This window comes from Chiloscyllium punctatum, chromosome 37 (genome assembly GCF_047496795.1).
Source record: "Chiloscyllium punctatum isolate Juve2018m chromosome 37, sChiPun1.3, whole genome shotgun sequence".
Classification (NCBI taxonomy): Eukaryota; Metazoa; Chordata; class Chondrichthyes; order Orectolobiformes; family Hemiscylliidae; genus Chiloscyllium; species Chiloscyllium punctatum.
The window spans coordinates 52,634,046-52,654,491 of NC_092775.1; the positions used below are offsets into that span (position 1 = coordinate 52,634,046).

General features: G+C 43.2%; 1 protein-coding gene across 2 annotated transcripts in view; it reads left to right on the plus strand.

Annotated features, from left to right (window-relative positions):
• The window catches only part of spo11 (SPO11 initiator of meiotic double stranded breaks), a 75,147-nt gene that overhangs the window by 3,193 nt on the left and 51,508 nt on the right, over nucleotides 1–20,446 (plus strand). For both annotated transcript variants that reach the window (XM_072556829.1, XM_072556830.1), the window contains exons 2-3: nucleotides 5,965–6,078; nucleotides 18,246–18,334. In XM_072556829.1, coding sequence (XP_072412930.1) covers nucleotides 5,965–6,078; nucleotides 18,246–18,334 — 203 coding nt within the window. The remainder of the gene's footprint in view (nucleotides 1–5,964; nucleotides 6,079–18,245; nucleotides 18,335–20,446) is intronic.

The window sequence follows — 20,446 nt, forward strand, 5'->3', positions numbered from 1 at the left end:
GCTATTACTGAGACTTGGTTGAGGGAAGGGCATAATTGGCAACTAAATATCCCAGGATATCGATGCTTCAGGCAGGATAGAGAGGGAGATAAAAGGGGTGGAGGCGTTGCATTACTGGTCAGAGAGGATATCACAGACATGCTGAAGAAAGTTAAAAATCACACAACACCAGGTTATAGTCCAACAGGTTTAATGGGAAGCACACTAGCTTTTGGAGCGACGCTCCTTCAGGTGGTAGTGGAGGGCTCAATCGTAACACACAGAATTTATAGCAAAAGTTTAGTGTGATGTAACTGAAATTATGCATTTAAAAATTGATTGTCTGCTGAGCCTTTCATCTGTTTGAATACAGTGATAGTTTCATTTTTTTCATGTGTAAATCACAAAACCTTTTTTTAAAAAAGTTGCATTCTCGGGTTAGCTGTTAACAATGGTGATAGCTCGACAATATGTTGAAGGTGTTGGCCCCCTGTGTTCTCTGTATGCCATGATGTTTAGATTGATTCTAGTCTAAAAAGTGAGATAAGAGTTTTACATAAACTCATGTAGTTTTTGAGCTCAGAGTTCTACATGAATGCATGCAGTTTTTGAGCAAAGTACAATGTAACCCCGCAAGTACAAATTCATCCCACAAAATATACGTGTGCATGTGGGTCTTTGTCTGTCTGTCAGTGTGTGTGTCTGTCTGGGTTTGGGGGGTTTGTGTGTGAGTGTAGTGAGTGCAGAGTATCTTAAGTCTGTAACGGGGTGCATATGAGAGTGTGGGAGTGTGTGTGTATGTATGTATGTATGTTCATGTGTATGAGTGTATAGGAGTGCCTGTGTGTGTGAGTGTGTATGTGTGTAGGAGTATCTGTGTGTGTGTATAGTGCAATGGTGGTCACCTGTAGTGTGGCATGAACCCAAGGTCCCGATTGAGGCCCTCCCCCTATGGGTACCGAACTTAGCGATCAGCCTCTGCTCGGCCAGTTTTCTCTGCTGCCTGTCCCGAAGTCCACCTCGGAGGATGGTCACCTGAACATCTGAGGCTGAATGTCCTGGACCACTGAAGTGTTCCCCAACTGGGAGGGAACCTCCTGTCTGTTGATTGTTGTGTGGTGCCCATTCATCTGTTGTCGTAGCCTTTGCTCAATTTCCCCAATGTACCATGCCTCCGGGCATCCTTGCCTGCAACGTATAAGATAGACAATGTTGGCTGAGTGACATGAGTACCTGTCATGTCCAAGGTGGGAGGTGTCCCCACGCATAATGGTGGTATCTATGTCCACACTCTGACACGTCTTGCAGCGCCTACCGTGACAGGGTTGTATGGAGTTGTCATGAGAGCTGGGCAGCTTGCTACAAACAACGATCTGTTTGAGGTTTGGCGGTTGTTTAAAGGCAAGTAGTGGAGGTGTGGGGAAGGTCTTGGTGAGGTGCTCATCCTCATTGATAATGTGTTGCAGGTCACGAAGAACATGGCGTAATTTTTCAGGTACTGGGAAATACTGAACAATGAAGGGTACCCTGTCAGTTGCAGCGTGTGTCTGTCTCCTGATGAGGTCATTACGGTTCCTTGCTGTGGCACGTCGGAACTGGCGGTCGATGAGTTGGGCATCGTATCCCATTCTTGTGAGGGCATCCCAGAGTACTTCCAGGTGTCAGATTACAGGTGACCACCATTGCACTACACACACACACACACACACACACACACACTCTCCTATACACTCATACATATGAACACATACACACAGACACACACACACTCCCATGCGCACCCCCTCATAGACTTAAGAAACTCTGCACTCACTACACACGCACATACACTTTCTCACACTCGCAACCCCCAACCCAGACAGACAGACACACACAGACAGATAAAGACCCAGATACACACATATACTTTGTGGGGTGAATTTGTACTTTGCTCAAAAACTGCATACGTTCATGTAGAACTCTGAACTCAAAAACTGCATGAGTTTATGTAAAACTCTGTTGTCTCACTTTTTAGATTAGAATCAATCTAAACATCATGGCATAGGCAGAGAACACAGGGGGCTAACACCTTCAACATATTGTCTAGCTATCACCATTGTTAACAGCTAACCCGAGAATGCAACTTTAAAAAAAAGGTTTTGTGATTTACACATGAAAGAAGTGAAACTATCACTGTATTCTAACAGATGAAAGTCTTAACTGACAATCAATTTTTCAATGTATAATTTCAGTTACATCACACTGTAAATTTTTGCTATAAATTTTGTCTGTTAGGATTGAGCCCTCCACAATCACCTGATGAGGGAGCGGCGCTCCAAAAGCTAGTGTGCTTCCAATTAAACCTGTTGGACTATAACCTGGTGTTGTGTGATTTTTAACTTTGTACATCCCAATCCAGCATCTCCAAATCATGCTGAAGAAAGGCACTATGGAGGATTTGAGCAGTGAGGCAATATGGGTAGAGCTCAGTAATAGGAAGGGTGTGGTAACAATGCTGGGGCTGTACTCCAGGCCTCCCCACAGCGAGCGTGAGGTAGAGGTACAAATATGTAACCAGATAATGGAAAGATGGACGAGCAACAGGTTGTTGGTGGTAGGAGCTTTTTAAGTTTCCCAATATTGACTGGGATTTACTTGGTGTTAGAGGTGTATTTGGAGCAGAATTTGTAAGGAGCATCCAGGAGGGTTCTATAGAGCAGTATATAAATAATCCAATTCGGAAAAGGTCCATACTGAACTAGGTGTTGGAAATGGTTGAAGTTTCAGTAGGGTATTACTTTGGGAATAGTGATCACAATTCCATAAGTTTTAGAATACTTGTGGACAAAGACAAGAGTGGTCCTAGAGTAAGACTGCTAAATTGGGGGAAGGGCACCTACACGAAAATTGCGAAGGTGCTGGGGAATGTAGATTGGGAGCAGCTATTGAAGGTAAATCGACATTTAATATGTGGGAAGCTTTTAAAGAGAGGTTGATTAGAGTGCAGGAGAGATATGTTCTTATGAAAATGAGGGCTAGAAACGGCAAGATTAGAGAACCATGGATGACAGGTGAAATTGTGAAACTAGTTAAGAGGAAAAAGGAAGTGTACATAAAGTCTAGGCTGAGGATCTGAAATCTGAATACAGAGTGGAGTAACTAGGTGTAGTCAGGAAAATCCATTTAATGCATGCTCTTACTAACATAGGCAGTAATAAAATGGCTTCTTAATGCAAATAACATGATAAAATGGCTTCTAAGTTGCAAATTGACAATTCTGCTTAAAGTTGCATAAAATGGCTTTTAATCCTGCTAAAAGCTGAACTAACCATAGTCTGCCTCACCAAAGATTAGCAGACCTTGCAAGTGCAGGTGCAGAGACTAGGTTTGTGAGATATGAGTACCTGTATGTTGGAAAACAAGGTTGGTTCCCAAGAAATATCGTTGGGCTAAATTGCTGTCAAAAACATCATTTCATTAAAATTGCTTGGTAATTGTCTGAATGTGCTGTGTAATGATGGCCTGTACTTCTCTCAAAAAAGATATAATATCGTCTTTGCCTTCAGCCATGTGTGCAGTTTCTCCGAAGAACACAGAAGTGTTTAACTTCTGTTCTGGACAACCTGTGCCCAGCTGAGATTAAGTAAAGTGTGAAATCTTACAGAACCAGACCGAATTGCTAGTGTTTATTGACTGATCACGGAACAGAGTGGGTGGGAGGTCCAGATGTTCAAGGCGACTGAAGATAGACGAAGCTTTGGAAGAATATCGGGAATGTAGGACCAATCTGAAATTAGGAATTAAGAGGGTTAAAAAGGGGTCAGAGATATCTTTAGCAAAAAGGGTTAAGGAAAATCCCAAAGCCTTTAATTCATATATAAAGAGCAAGAGAAAGGGTTGGCCCCCGGTGGCACAGTGGTTAGCACGGCTGCCTCACAGCGCCAGAGATCTGGGTTCAATTCCTGCCTCAGGCGACTCTCTGTGTGGAGTTTGCACATTCTCCCCATGTCTGCATGGGTTTCCTCTGGGTGCTCCGGTTTCCTCCCACAATCCAAAAATATGCAGGTTAGGTGAATTGGCCATGCTAAATTGCCCCTAGTGTTAGGTAAAGGTAGCAGAATGGGTCTGGGTGGGTTGTGCTTCGGCAGTTGGTGTGGACTTGTTGGGCCAAAGGACCTGTTTCTACACGGTAAGTAATCTAATCTAATGTAATCACTCAAGGACAAAGGAGGAAAGTTATGCGTGGAGTCAGAGAAAATGGGTTAGATTCTTAATGAGTATTTTGAGTCGGTATTTACTGAGGAGAGGGACATGAGAGATGTTGAGGTTCAGGATAGATGTTTGATTACTTTCGGTCAAGTTGACATAAGGATGGAGGAAGTGTTGGGTATTCTAAAAGGCATTAAGGTGGACAAGTCCCCAGGTCCAGATGGGATCTATCCCAGTTACTGAGGGATGCGAGAGAGGAAATAGCAGGGGCCTTAACAGATACTTTGAATCATCCTTGAACACTGGTGAGGTCCTGGAGGGCTGGAGAATTGCTAATGTTGTCCCCTTGTTTAAGAAGGACAGCAGGAATATTTCAGGTAATTATAGACTGGTGAGTTTAATGTCACTAGGGAAGCTGCTAAAGAAGATATTGAAAAAAAATGGCTTATCAGTGATAGGCAACATGGTTTTGTGCAGGGAAGATCATGTCTTACCAATTTAATAGAATTCTTTGAGGAAGTGACAAATTTGCTTGATGAGGGAAGAGTTGTAGATGTCATATACATGGACTTCAGTAAGGCATTTGATAAGGATGGAGAAAGTGAAGCGCATAGGGTGCAGGGTGTACTAGCTAGTTAGATAGAGAACTGGCTGGGCAACAGGAGACAGAGAGTAGTGGTGGGAGGGAGTTCCTCAAAATGGAGACCTGTGACTAGTGGTGTTCCACAAGGATCTGTGCTGGGACTACTGTTGTTTGTGATGTACATAAATGATCTGGAGGAAAGTATAGCTGGTCTGATTAGCAAGTTTGCAGTTGACACTAATATTGGTGGAGTAGCAGATAGTGAAGGGGACTGTCTGAGAATGCAGCAGAATATAGATAGATTGGAGAGTTGGGCAGAGAAATGGCAGATGAAGTTCAATCGGGACAAATGAGAGCTGATGCATTTTGGAAGACCCAATTCAAGAGCGAAGTATACAGTAAAGGAAAAGTCCTGGGGAAGGTTGATGTACAGAGAGACCTGGGTGCTCAGGTTGATTGTACCTAGAAGGTGACAACGCAGGTCAATAGAGTGACCAAGAAAGCATATGGCATGCTTTCCTTCATCGGCCGGGGTATTGAGTACAAGAGTTGGCTGGTCATGTTACAGTTGTATACGACTTTGGTTTGGCCACATTGGGGATACTACGTTCAGTTCTGGTCATCACATTACCAAAAAGATGTGAATGCTTTGGAGAGGGTGCAGAGGTGGTTCACCCAGATGTTGCCTGGCATGGAGGGTGCTAGCAATGAAGAGAGGTTGAGTAGATTAGGATTATTTTCACTAGAAAACAAAGGTTGAAAAGGGACCTGATTGAGGTCTACAAAATCATGAGAGGTATAGTCAGGGTGGATCGCAAGAAGCTTTTTCGCCAGAGTGGAGGACTCCATTACTAGGGGTTACGAGTTCAAAGTGAGGAGGGAAAAGTTTAGGTGAGATATGTGTGGAAAGTTCTTTATGCAGAGGGTGCTGGGTGCCTGGAACATGTTTTCAGCGGAGGTGGTAGTGGAGGGCACGATAGCATCATTTAAGATTTATCTAGACAGGTACATGAATGGGCAGGGTGCAAAGAGGTACAGACCCTTAGAAAATAGGTGACAGGTTTGGAGGGCCGAAGGGCCTGTTCCTGCACTGTAATTTTTTTCGTTCTTTGTTCGAAAACAGCAATTGCTGGAGAAATTCAACAGGTCTGGCAGCATCTGAGGATATTCTGTTCCATGCATTAAACTTACAAGTTGATGTACTTTTCTTCCAGCTCTGATGTTCTTAAAAAGATTGAAAATGTTGTCAAAGAGACACTCACATATCTTGCGAAGGGAGAAGCCCCAGTTATCACTTTTGACAAACGATCATCCTGGGAGAATATTTGGTATGTTTTATTATAGTCATGCAATGCTCCAAGTGTTAAAAACATATCTGAAAAATGAAATGAACCTGATAAAAGTGAAGCAATTCGCACTAATATTGGTTTCTAATCAAACCTGCAATGTTTGAATACTTAAGCAGTTTTAATCAATATGTCCTTTTGTTTTTTGTAGTAAACATGCTCTGAGATAATTATTTTGCTTTTGAAATGTAGATTACAATGAGAATAGCATTACAATAGCATAATTATACACCCCAGTATGCAAGAAAAGAAGGAGTGGTTGTTCAGCATGAGTCTTTGGCAGGGGAATGGTAATGTGGATGGGTTAGCCCCACCATCGTGGACCACAAAGAGCAATTAAATGAGTGGTGTGAAAGGTGGTGTTGTAAGCTACAGATCAGTAAGTAAAGATGGGGAGGTAACATGCACCATTGTCACAAAAATCTTTTTTTTGTATAGAATCCCTACAGTGTGGAAACAGGCCCTTCGGCCCAACAAGTCCACAACCACCCTCTGAAGAGTATCCCACCCAGACCTAGTCCCCTACCCTATTACTCTACATTTCCCTGACTAATGCACCTAACCTACACATCCCTGAATGCTATGGGCAATTTAGCTTGGCGGGTTCATCTAACCTGCACATCTTTGGATTATAGGAGGAAACCCACACAGACACAGGGAGAATGTTCAAACTGCACGCAGACAGTCACCCAAGGCTGGAATCGAACCCAGGTCCATGGTGCTGTGAGGCAGTAGTGCTAACCACTGAGTCTGAGTTCGTGATTACAATCCGAGATTCAGAGAGATTTGCTAGAAGAGGTCAGAGTAGACCTGTGTACAAATCTAGTAGATGACATCTTGTCCAAGGAAGTTTGAAGTTGTGAGATGAAAGGAATGTTCAAGGTGAAGTGATGGGGTTAATGTTAGGTTGGGGGTGGGTGGGTAGGAAGGATAGGGCACTTTGTCACTGGCACTCCTGAGGAAACGAGAAACAGTGCAGACACAAAGATACCATTAAGAGTAGTTGATACGGGGAGTTTTTAATGAATATTTCTCCTCTGTGTTTACTGAGGAGAATCATGGGTGCTAAAGAAATAAGGGAAACAAGTGATGATGGTTTGGACTGCATACAAATTAGTAGAGAGGCGGTGTTTGCAGCTTTAAAGTGCATTTAGGTAAATAAGTCCCCAGGCCTGATCAAGTGCATCCTCTGATTTTGTGGGAGGCTAGTGAAGAAATTGTAGGGGCTCTTGCAGAGATTTTTTGCTTTGACTTTAGCTTCATCTGGTAAAGTTCCAGAAGACAGAGTGTGAATAATGTTGTTCCATTGTTTAAGAAAGTTAGCAAAGACAAGCCAGGGAACTACAGGTCAGTGAGCCTGATATCAGTGGGTAAGTTGTTGGCGAGGATACTGAGGGACAAGACCACTCAACATTTGGATAGGCAAGGTCTGATTAAGGATAGTCAGCATGGATTTGTGTATAGGAAGTCAAGTCTGCCAAATCTTTTACAATCTTTTGAAGGGGTAACCAAAATATGAGGGTTGGGCAGTGGATGTTGTCTATATGGACTTTATAAGGCCTTTGACAAAGTCCCGCATGGCAGGCTGGACATGAAGGTACGGTCACATGGGATGCAGGGAGAGCTAACTAGTTGGATTCAAAATTGGCTCGATGGTAGGAAGCAGAAGGTGATGGTTGAAGATTGTTTTTTGGACTGGAGGACTGTGACTAGTGGTGTCCCACAGGGATCGGTGCTGGAAACTTTATTTGTTATTTACATAAATGATCTAGATATGAATGTACAATACATGATTGGTAGGTTTGCAGATGATATAAAATTAGGAGGAGTTGATAGCGAAGAAGGTTATCACAAATTAGGGGGATCACAGTTTATATGGGGAAGTGGACTGAGGATTCACAAATTCAACTCAATACAGATAAGTGTGTGAGGTATTGCACCTTGGAAAGTCAAACCAATGTAGGCCTTATACACTAAATAGTAAGGTCCTGAGGGATACTCTGTAATCCAAGATGGAGGTTGGGAGCACATTTTGGCTGTAAGAGCTGCTCCTTTTTTTTTGAGGTATTTTAGGTGTTGCAGCTAACTTCCTCAAATTCCAGGAGCAGTAATTACTGTTTTATAAGCTGTTGCATTGTTTTTGGAACTTTGGGGAAAAAAGATCCAAACGGCACTTTAAAAAGGAGGAAGAGAGACCAAGGTAGACACTACATGGACAGTAATTCAAATGGAGAAAGAAACCTACACTGATGTCTGACACAGCAGTGATTCTGCACAGCTACTGCTTTTGCTGTTTGAGTTCAAGAATCTCTACACATCAGAATGTGTCTAAGAAAAATTAACAAATAGCAAAATTCATAGCTGACTTTGGAGGAACCTGTGTGGGAGAGCTCACGGCACAGGAACAGATAAGTGCAGTTTTTAAGTGTAACCTTGCTGTTCGTTCTTTTTTGTAAGTCTACAATAATGACGAGAGAAGAGTTCTATTTGATTACATGTTTAATTGAGAACTGTCTCTTGATTAAATGTGAAGAATATAAAGCATAGCTACGAAATTAGCCTGGAGCAGTAAGACTCAGCTATTTTCTGAGTTTGTAGACTGTTAAGGTGCAAAGATGGCCTTTATTAGACTGATGTGGGAGATTAAGGAAAGTTTCCCTATTACTGATTATTATGGTTGCAGGACGGTGTTTGGTTGTGAATCCTATCAGATTGCATGGATCGTTTGGAGCAGCAGTCAGAGGCAATAAGGAATTTACAAGAGCTCAGGGGTATGATGGATGGAACTTATAGGAAGGTAGAAAAACCACAGATGCAGTCAGATAGATGGGTTACCTCCAGAGAAGCTTTGAGAGGGAGGCAGGTAGTGCAGGAGTGACCTGTGGCTGTTCCCATCTCAAACAAGCATGCTGTTTTGGAAATTACAGGGTGAAATGGGCTCTCTGGATTCCTGAAGAAGGGCTTATGCCCGAAACGTCGATTCTCCTACTCCTTGGATGCTGCCTGACCTGCTGCACTTTTCCAGCAACACATTTTTCAGCTCTCAGGAATGTAATATGAACAGCCAAGTTTCTGGTACCATGACTAGCTCAAATGTAATGTGGGTATGTCAGGTTCCAAGTGATCAATTATGATAGAGGATTCTCTAATCAGAGGCATAGACACATGTTTCTATGGCCAACAGCAAGAAGTCAGAATGGTATGTTGACTCCCTGTTGCAGGTTCAAGGATATCTCTGAGAGACAGTGGAATGTTCTCATAGCGGGATAGACCAGCAGGAGGTCATTCTACACATTGCAACTAACGATATAGGCAGGAAAAAGAATGAGATTTTGAACGTAGAATATAGAAAGTTAGGCAGAAATTTTAAAAGGAGGTCTTTGAGGGTAGTAGTATCTGGATTACTCCCAATAGTGTGAGCTAATGAGGGTAGAAATAGGAGGATAGAGCAGATGAATGCATGACTGAGGAGCTGGTGCAGGGGAGAAGGGTTCACATTTTTTTGGATTCTTGGAATCTCTTCTGGGGTAGAAGTGATGGAATGCAACTGAATTGGAAACTGACTAATATACTGCCAGGGAGATTTGCTAGAGCTGCAGGAGGATGTAAACTAGGAGACATTGAGGAAAGAGATCAGATTAAGATGGGTACAGTTGGGAAAAGGAGCAAGTCAAACAGTCAGGGCAGGTAGGAACAAAGCAGAGAACAAGGCAAGACTGATCAACTAAACTGCATTTATTTCAAAGCAAGAGGTCTAACGGGGAAGGCAGATGAACTCAGGGCATGGTTTGGACCGTGGGACTAGGATGTCATAGCAATTACAGAGACATGGTTCAGGGATAGACAGGAGTGGGAGCTTCATGGTCCAGGATACAAATGCTGTAGGAAGGATAGAAAGGTGGGGATGGTGGTAAGAGAGGAGGAGGAGGAGTGGTACTTTTTGTAAGGGGTAACATTGCAGCTGTACTTAGAGGAGGATATTCTTGGGGATATGTCAGGGAAGTTATTTGTGTGGAACTGAGAAATAAGAAAGGGATGATCACCTTATTGGGATTGTACTATAGACACCTCCAGTAGTCAGCAGGAAATTGAGAAACAAATTTCTAAGGAGATCTGTTATCTGCAAGAATAATAGGATCGTTATGGTAGGGGATTTCAACTTTCCAAACATCGACTGCGACTGGCATGGTGTATAGGATTTAGATGGAGAGGAATTTAAGTGTGTACAAGAAAATTTTCTGATTCAGAATGTGGATGTACCTACTGGAGAAGGTCCTTGAGAAACTTGCCCTGACTGAGCAAGTCGATGACCTGGAAAACAGAGGTAGATGAAAAATATCTGGGTCATTGGCCTGTCAGAGGGAGTAGAAGGTGGGCAGTCAGCAAGTCTTTTTGGAAGATTGGTTGCCACAATTTCTTGGCTGGGTGCCAAGGCGGACCAGGTGAAGGTCGACAGAGCTCACTGGGTTGTGGTGCACAGGTCCGGTCAGGATCAGTTTTCCCCCCCCCGCCCCCAGCCTGGTTCTGATATGATTTCAATGTTACAGGGACAAGCAGAGAGTCATGGAAACTTCATGAAGGTTGGGGGGAGATTTGTAAGCCCTGACCTATCGGGAACTAAGATAATGTTTTTCCAGGGCTTTTCTGCAGCTGTGTTCCATAAGAGGAAGTCGTTTGAGGTTAAGAGAAGGTTAAAGGACCTTGATATTCAATATTCAGTGAGATACCCACAGATGCTTCATATTACTTATGAGGAGACTGTGGACCAAGCCAAAAACTTGTTGGACACTTTAATGTAGGTGCATTTATGGACATGGATAATAGTGTCTTTTTTTTGTGTTGCTTTTATTTCTTGTACTTTCACTCTTTTCCCAAAGAAGCTGTTGTTGGGTTTTTTTCTCTCCGAGCTGGAGTGGAATTGATATATTGTGAGGGGGTGGACAGAGTGCTCACTGCTTTTGTTGTACCTTTGTGTTTACAATGTCCTTTGTTTCTTCCATTGCTTGGGTTTGTCATGTGGCTGGAAGGGGGGAATGGAGTTGTGTGTAGGAAATATAAGTGTCCTCTGTGGGCAGGAAGTTGAGTCCCCCCATTAAGTGCCTTTTGTGTTTTGTAATTAGTTTTGTTTTGGTTTTTTTTGTAAATTGGCTCTGAGTCTCCTTTTGAGCATGCTCAGCGTGTTGCAAGACAAACTCTTCCTCTTGGCAGGGCAAAGGTGATTGTAAAGGATCATGGTTAGCAGCATTCCTAGGGATTCACTTACCAGTTAAAAAGGAAAAAAAGGTGTTGTTGAGCCTTAGAAAGGAGAGGGTGAATGTTGCCCTGTTGCAGGAGACTCTTCTTAATGACAAGGAGCTCTTGAAGTTGCAGTAGGGTGGGTTTGATCAGGTGTTTTTCTCGTCTTTTAGTACTAGGAGCAGAGGAGTGGCAGTACTCATCCCGGAGGATCTCCCATTTAATTTAGTAGATTGTGTTTAAGATGATTATGGTTGGTTTGTTATTCTTAAGGCCCTTATACGTAGCAAGGGATATGGTATTTTGAATGTCTACTGTCCTCCAGCCCACCCTCTTAAATTTGACTGATGCATTATCTAAGCTGATGGCCTTGGCGTCGCAGCATATTATTATGGGGAGGTGGGAAACTTTAATTGCCTTAAGGATCCTTTGCTGGATAGAATGCCCAAAGACCCCCCAAAGCTTTCTTCACAATCTAAGCAGTTGGGTGATCACTGTGTGGAACCAGGGTTGGTAGACATTTGGAGACTTCTACACCCCACGGGCAGAGATTTTACGTTCTTTTCCAATCCTCATAAATGTCACACAAGGAGTGATTATTTCCTAACTCCTGCGGCTTTTTTAGATTTGGTGGTATCCTGTTCAATTGGGAAAGCTGTGAGGACAGATGGGATAAGATGGAGTCTTTGTTTTTAGGAATTTGGATCTTCCTGGTGTGTCTGCTGAGCAGGTGTCTCTCCTTGGTGCTCTGTTAACAGCCCAAGTGATAGAGGAGGTGGTAACGCACCTGGCCCTGATGGTCTGCCCAGTGAGTTTTATAAAGAATTTGTAAACATCCTGTCAGGCTGATGCTAGACATGTATAACTATTCATATAGTTGGGATTACCTCCTGCCATCCTTGAGAGAGACTAAAATCTCTCTTATCCTCAAGAAAGTGAAGGCCCCGGAGGACTGCGCTTCTTACAGACCCATCTCGCTTTTAAACTCTGATTTTAAAATTTTATCAAAGACTCTGGCATTGAGGTTGGAAAGAGTGTTGTCTTCTATTGTTAAGGAGGATCTCATGGGCTTTATAAAGGGTTGCAGATCTTCTACTAGTGTTAGGAGACTGGGGCATCATGGAGGCTCAATGGTTAGCACTGCTGCCTCGCAGCGCCACGGACCTGGGTTCAATTCCAGCCTCGGGTGACTGCCTGCGTGGAGTTTGCGCGGGTTTCCTCCGGGTGCTCCGGTTTCCTCCCACAGTCCAAAGTTGTGCAGGTCAGGTGAATTGGCCGTGCTAAATTGCCCATAGTGATAGGTGCAATAGTAAGGAGTAGGGGAGTGGGTCTGGGTGGGTTACTCTTCAGTGGGTCAGTGTGGACTTGTTGGGCCGAAGGGCCTATTTCCGGACTGTAGGTAATCTAATCTAATCTTAACATGATTCAAGTCATAGACATGTACAACACAGAAACAGACCAGTGTGCCAGCAACAGTCAGTTCAAGGGTTGGTGGTTTCCTTGGACGCAGAAAAGGCATTTGACCAGGTGGAATGGCCGTAACTTTTTTATACCCTGGAGTGGTTTGGCCTGGTTGAAGTGTTTACTGTTTGGGTAAGGGTCCTTTACAGTGATCCTCTGGAGTTGTTCTCTCTAATGGTATGAGAGATGATAATTTTAACATTGGTAGGGGCAGTCCGCAAGGCTGTCTCCTCTCACCTTTGCTCTTCACATTGGTGATTGAGCCGCTGGCAGAGGCCATTCATGGGGACCCTAACGTAGCTGCCCCAAAGGTAGGGTCGAAGGTGCATAAGATCACATTATTTTCAGATGATGTTCTCGTTTTTCTTTCAAACCCGACAGTTTCAGTGCCCTATTTGATACCGTGTATTAATTCATTTGGCTTTTTCTTAGGTTACAAGATCAATTTTTCAATATCAGAGGCTATGCCTATTGGTGGGGAAGGTGAGGTCTTTGGGGAATACCAGATGATGAAGGTGGGTTCCCCTTTAAGTGGGTACAGGAAGGCTTTCTTTATTTGCGCCTCTGTTACCTTTAGTTTTGATCAATTAGTCAAGGCTAATTTTGTTCATTTGTTTGACAGATTTGTTAAACAAGACCTTCTAAGAATGGAGGCCCTTCCAATATCGTGGCTAGGTCAAGTTGCTCTTATTAAAATGAATGTTCTTCCTCGCTTATTATACCCTCTGCAGATGCTTCCCTTGCTTTTTCCTTGACAAACATTTTGCAAATTAAGTGGTTGGTTTAGTTCTTTTATTTGGCACCACAAGTGGCCTCTTATCAAACTTACAAAATTGCAGGTGCTCTAGGGGTTGGGAGGAGTGGATCTCCACGATGAGTTCCCTTCTATCTTTTGAGAGGGATTGTGCCTCTGAGGACTCAGCGTCGATATGGTTGGACATTGAGGCCCCTCAGGCAAAGTGTCCTCTTATTAACTCATTTCTGGACAAAATGAGAATAGTTGCAGAACATTGCCGCAAACCAATAGTTATTAATATTGTAAAAGCGTGGAGGGCAATGAGACAGATGGAGGGTAATATGTGTAAAACTTCTTTCCATACTCTCTCAGTTGGTATGCCAGGTTTCTGGACAGGAACAATGGATCCTGGGTTTAAGTCCTGGATAGATAGGGGAGTCTCTTGTTTGGGTGACCTGTTTGAAGATGAAATGTTAATGTTATTTGATCAAATTACTCATAAGTATGGACTATCAAGTTAGGACCTCTTCCATTCTTTTCAGATCAGAGATTTTATCCGAAAAGAGACTACACTTCTGACTGAGTGTTATAGATCTGATAGAGAACGAGGGTGCTTCAGGCTAAGAGCACTCTTTCAATGAATACACTCTATCGTTTGTTGGGGGGAGGTTCCTCAGGTGACATTAAGTGATTACGATAGGTCTGGGAGAGAGAGTGTTAGGTGTGGAGATCTCTCCGGAAACTTGGGAAGACGTTTGTGAGAATGCGAGGAGGATTTTGAGATGTAATAGGACCTATGCTATGCAGTTAAAGATTCTTTATAGGGCTCATCTGGCCTCCGATCATCTGGCAAAATTTAAGCAGGGTGCGTCTTCAATGTGCCCCAAATATAAAATAAATACAGATACCCTCACTCACTGTGACAGGAGTAACAGAGAGGATCTTGGGGACCAAAGTCAAGGTGAACTCGGTTTCTCTTCTGGGTTTGCTGAATTTATCTCCCTTAGATGTGCATGGAAAAAAGCTTTTTGGCACCTTTTGTTCGAGGAAGAACATTGTGATGTGCTGGCTGTCTGAGAACTCCCAGGGTCTGTCGGTGTGGCATTAGTTAATTATGGAACACATTCCTTTGGACTTTCTTACAGACATGGTGCCCCAGAAAACAGACAATTTTTATAAGACATGGCAGCCCTTTTTGAATTATTTGGAACCAGATCAGTCCACCATTTTAATTAGGGCTTTTGTTGTGCCATGGTTTGTTTAATAAACCTAAAGTCCTGAGAGGAGCAATTTCGAGCAAATGTGGATTTAATAATTGATGCTCTTGAAGGTTGAGAGCTCAGGTCTTGTTACACTGAGCGGCGTTATTTATTTACTTGTTTATTCATGTGTAATGAGTGTAGTTGTGAGTTCTTTTGTGGAGTAGTATAGTTCGTTTATTATTTTTTGTTATAATGGTATATTTTCATGTTTTGTAATTTTATAATTTTGTAAAGAAGAAAATAAAAATATCTAATTAAGAAAAGGCAGTAGGAGTTGACTTCAGAGAGAAATCAGGAGGGCAAAAAGGGGGCATGAGATAGCTTCGGCAAATAAGGTAAAGGAAAATCCCAAGTGATTTTATAGTTACATTAAGGACAAAAGGGTAACTAGGGAGGGTACAGGGCCCTCAAAGATCAGTGTTGAAAAGAGTGTGCTGGAAAAGCAAAGCAGGTCAAGCAGCATTCGAGGAGCAGGAGAGTCATCATTTTGGGCGTAAGCCAGTCATCAGGAATGTGGCATTCCTGATGAAGGGTATGTGCCCAAAACATCAACTCACCTGCTGTTCAGATCTTACCTGACCTGCTGTGCTTTTCCAACACACCCTTTTCAACTCTGATCTTTGCAGTATCTGCAGTCCTCACTTTCCCCTCAAAGACTAGCAAGGCAACCAATGTGGAACGGCAGAAGATGGGAGAGATACTAAATGAGTATTTTGCATCAGTGTTTATGTGGAGAAGGACATGGAAGGTACAGAATGTGGGGAAATAGACAGTGCTATCTTGAAAAATGTCCATATTACAGAGGAGGAGATGCTGGGTGTCTTAAAATGCATAAAGCCGGATATATCCCCAGGACCAGATAGGTGTACCCTAGAACTCTGTGGGAAACTAGGGAAGTGATTTCTGGGCCCCTTGCTGAGATATTTGTATCATTAATAGTCATAGGTGAAGTGCTGAAGACTGGAAGCTGGCTAATTTGGTGCTATTATTTAAGAAAGATGGTATGGAAAAGCCAGGGAACTGTAGACCAGTGAGCCTGACATCAGTGGTAGGCAAGTTGTTGGAGGGACAGGATTTGCATGTATTTAGAAAGGCAAGGATTGATTAGGGATGGTCAACATGGCTTTGTGTGTGGGAAATCATAGTGAAAACATGTGGTGTTGGAAAAGCTCAGCCGGTCAGATAGCATCGAGGAGCAGGAGAGTCGATGTTTCGAGCATAAGCTCTTCATCAGGATGTTTTTGACTCTGATCTCCAGCATCTACAGTCCTCCCTTTCTTCGCATGGGAAATCATGTCTCACTAACTTGATTGAGTTTTTTGAAGAAGTAACGAAGAGGATTAATGAGGGCAGAGCGGTGGAAGTTAACTATATGGACTTTAGGAAGGAGTTTGACAAGGTTCCTTGTGGTACCTTGGTTAGCCAAGTTGTATCTCATGGAATATAGGGAGAACTAGCCATTTGGATACTGAACTGGCTTGAAGATAGAAGACCGAGGATGCTGATGGAGGGTTTCTTTTCAGAATGGAGTCTGTGACCAGTGGTGTACCACAAGGATCTATGCTGGGCCCGTTGCTTTTCATCTTTTATATAAATGATTTGGATGTGAACACCGATATAGTTAATACATTTGCAGATAACCCCAAAATTGGAGCTGTAGTGGACAGCGAAGAGATTACCTCAGAGTACAACAGGATCTTTATTGGATGTGCCAATGGCCTGAGGAATGGCAGATGGAGTTTGATTCAGATGAATGAGAGGTGCTGCATTTTGGAAAGGCAAGTCAGGGCAGGACCTACACACTTAATGGTACTGTCCTGGGCAGTGTTGCTGAACAGAGACCTTGGAGTGCAGGTTCATAGTTCATTGAAAGTGGAATCGCAAAAAGATAGGATAGTGAAGGAATCATTTGGTATTCTTTTATTGGTCAGAGCATTGAGACAAGGAGTTGGGAGGTCATGTTGCGGCTGTACAGAACATTGGTTAGGCCATTTTTGGAATATTGTGTGCAATCTGGTCTCCTTCCTATTGGAAGGATGTTGTGAAACTTGAAAAGGTTCAGAGAAAGATTTACAAAGGTGTTGCCAGGGTTGAAGGGTTTGAGCGATAGGGAGAGGCTGAACAAGTTGGGGCTGTTTTACCTGGAGCAGCAGAGGCTGAGGGGTGATCTTAGAGAGGCTTATAAAAGGCTGAGGAGCATAGTTAGGGTAAATAGTCAAGGTCTTTTCCCTGGGGTGCAGAAGTCCAGAGTTGGAGGGCATAGGTTTAGGGTGACAGGGGAAAGATTTAAAAGGGACCTAAGGGGCAACTTTTTCATGCTGATGGTGCCTGAATAGAATGAGCTACCAGAGGAAGTGGTTGAGGCTGGTACAATTAGAATATTTAAAAGGCATTGGGATGGGCATATGAGTAGGAAAGGTTCAGAGGGATATGGGCCACGTGCTGGCAAATGGGACTAGATTAATTTAGGATATCTGGTCAGCATGAGTTGGTTCGAAGAGTCTGTTTCCCTGCTGCACATCTCCATGATTTTGAGCTTTGTGGAACAGAGGAACCTAGGAATGCAAGTACATTGTTCATTGAAAGCTATGTCATAGGTAGATAGAAGGCATTTAGCATGCTGGCCTTCATCGGTCGAGGCATTGAGTAAAGGAGTTGGGACCTTATGTTACAGTTGTATAGTCATTCGTGAGGCTGCAATTGAGTATTGTGTACAGGTTTCATCACCTTGTTAGACCAAAGATATAGTTAAAGTGGAAAGAATTCAAGGAAGGTTTACAAGGATGTTGCCAGGACGTGTAGACCTGAGTTATGGAAAGAGGTTTGCCAAGATATTTCTTTATTCCTTGGAACGTAGGAGAATGTGGGGTGACCTTCTTGAGGTGTGTAAAATCATAAGGGTCTTGGATAGGATGAATGCATATAGTCTTTTTTTCCCCCAGGAATGGGAAATTGAAAGCTAGAGGGCATAGTTTAAGGTGAGAGGGGAAAGATTTAAGAAGGACCTGAGGGGTTACTATTTCACGCAGACAGTGGTATGTGTGTGGAATGGGCTGCCAGAAAAAGTGGGTTGAGGCAAGTACAATAGCATCATTTCAAAAACATCTGGATAGGTACGTGAATGGGAAGGGTTTAGGGGGATATGGAATAAATGTGGGCAATTGGAACTAGCTGAGTGGGCACGGACCAATTTGGGCTGAAGGGCCTGTTTCCATTCTGTTACTCTATGACTCTGTGTCACAGATAGACATATTGAATTCAGAGAGGGCATAGAAATATGGTTCAGGGCTTATGGTTCAGTGGTGAATCTTCACGTGTTTAAATTCTGACTTTAATATCATCTGCTGTGAGACATTGTTTACTTTTCATGTGTCCTTAATGTGATTGGTGAAGTCTGAAAAATAAGAGAAGGCTAATAAAAAAAAAACAGCACCTCATATTTTGCATTTTAACAGGTTTGATGGCAATGTTGGTTTACAAATGGTATCTGATTCTGCTATGAGCAAAGTGAAATGTGAGTGTCCCAGATCAATCCACAGGTTTGGTAAGTAATTATTGCAGCAATACTGCTAATATAAATATAGAGTAATTACTTGCAAAGCTTGCGTGCATGTGTGGTCAAATGGGAACCGTCCCACCTTAGCCTGGCATGTGTGCTTGGTGATGTACTTGAACTATTCTTCTTCACAATTGCTTTCTATCTGCTGGGCATGTAAAACTATGTGGGGTTTAGGGTAGAGGAGGAGGTCTGGAAAGTAAGTGGAGAAGGGGAACGTCTGAATTTGGATATGTATTCCTCTTAATCATATGTGAAATAAGGGCATCTTTGGCTGTGGGAGCACATATTGCCTGTTCCTAATTGCTCTTTGATCTTCAGCGTGGCACAGTGGCTCAGTGCTTAGCATTGCTGCCTCACAAGGACCTGGGTTTGATTCCAGCCTCACCAGTCTATGTGGAGTTTGCACATTCTCCCCACATCTGCGTGGGTTTCCTCCCACTGTCCAAAGATGTGCAGGTTAAGTGAATTGGCCATGTGGAGGTTAGATGCATTAGCCAGGGGTAAATGTAGAGTAATAGGGTAGGGGGAATGTGTCTGGGTGGGTGACTCTTCGGAGGGTCGGTATGGATTTGTTGGACCAAAGGACCTGTTTCCACACAGGAGGGATTCTATGATACTGTGATCTGAGTGGCTTGTGAGGGCAGTTGTAGAGGGCAGTTAAATAAATCACATAGATCTGGAATCATTAGTTGGTTACACTAGGTAAGGTTAACAGACTTTCTGTCTTAAAGAATATTAATGAAACTGATGGGTTTTCACAACAATGGTTACATGGTTCCCATTCAGCTAGCTTTGTTTAATTCACATTTCAGCATCTGCCATGGATCAGATTCGAATGCATATTTCATAATTCATCTTGGATTGTGGGTTATAGAGTCATAGAGATGTACAGCATGGAAACAGACCCTTCGGTCCAACCCGTCCATGCCGACCAGATATTCCAACCCAATCTAGTCCCACCTGCCAGCACTTAGTCCATATCCTTCTAAACCCTTCCTATTCATATACCCATCCAAATGCCTCTTAAATGTTACAATTGCACCAGCCTCCACCACTTCCTCTGGCAGCTCATTCTATACACGTACCACACTCTGAATGAAAAAGTTGCTCCGTAGGTCTCCTCTTTATCTTTCCCCTCTCACCCTAAACCTGTGCCCTCTAGTTCTGGACTCCCTGACCCCAGGGTAAAGACTTTGCCTATTTACCTCCGACGCTCCAGGGAAAACAGCCCCAGCCTGTTCAGCCACTCCCTATAGCTCAAATCCTCCAACCCTGGCAACATCCTTGTAAATCTTTTCTGAACCCTTTCAAGTTTTACAACATCCTTCCAATAGGAAGGAGACCAGAATTGCACACAATATTCCAACAGTGGCCTAACCAATGTCCTGTACAGCCGCAACATGACCTCCCAACTCAATACTCTGATAAAGGAAAGCATACCAAATACCGTCTTCACTATCCTATCCACCTGTGACTCCACTTTCAAGGAGCTGTGAACCTGCACTCCAAGGTCTCTTTGTTCAACAACACTCCCTAGGACCTTACCATTAACTGTATAAGTCCTGCGAAGATTTGCTTTCCCAAAATGCAGCACCTCACATTTATCTAAATTAAACTCTATCTGCCACCTCTCAGCCCATTGGCCTATCTGATCAAGATCCTGTTGTATTCTGAGGTAACCTTCTTCGCTGTCCACTACAACTCCAATTTTGGAGTCATCTGCAAACTTACTAACTATACCTCTTATGCTCACATCCAAATCATTTATATAAATGACGAAAAGTAGTAGACCTAGCACCGATCCTTGTGGCACTCCACTAGTCACAGGCCTCCAATTTGAAAAACAACCCTCCACCACCACCCTCTGTCTTCTACCTTTGAGCCAGTTCTGTATCCAAATGGCTAGTTCTCCCTGTATTCCGTGAGATCTAACCTTGCTAACCAGTCTCCCATGGGGAACCTTGTCGAATGCCTTACTGAAGTCCATATAGATCACATCTACTGCTCTGCCCTCATCAATCCTCTCTGTTACTTCTTCAAAACCTCAATCAAGTTTGTGAGGCATGATTTCCGACGCACAAAACCATGTTGACTATC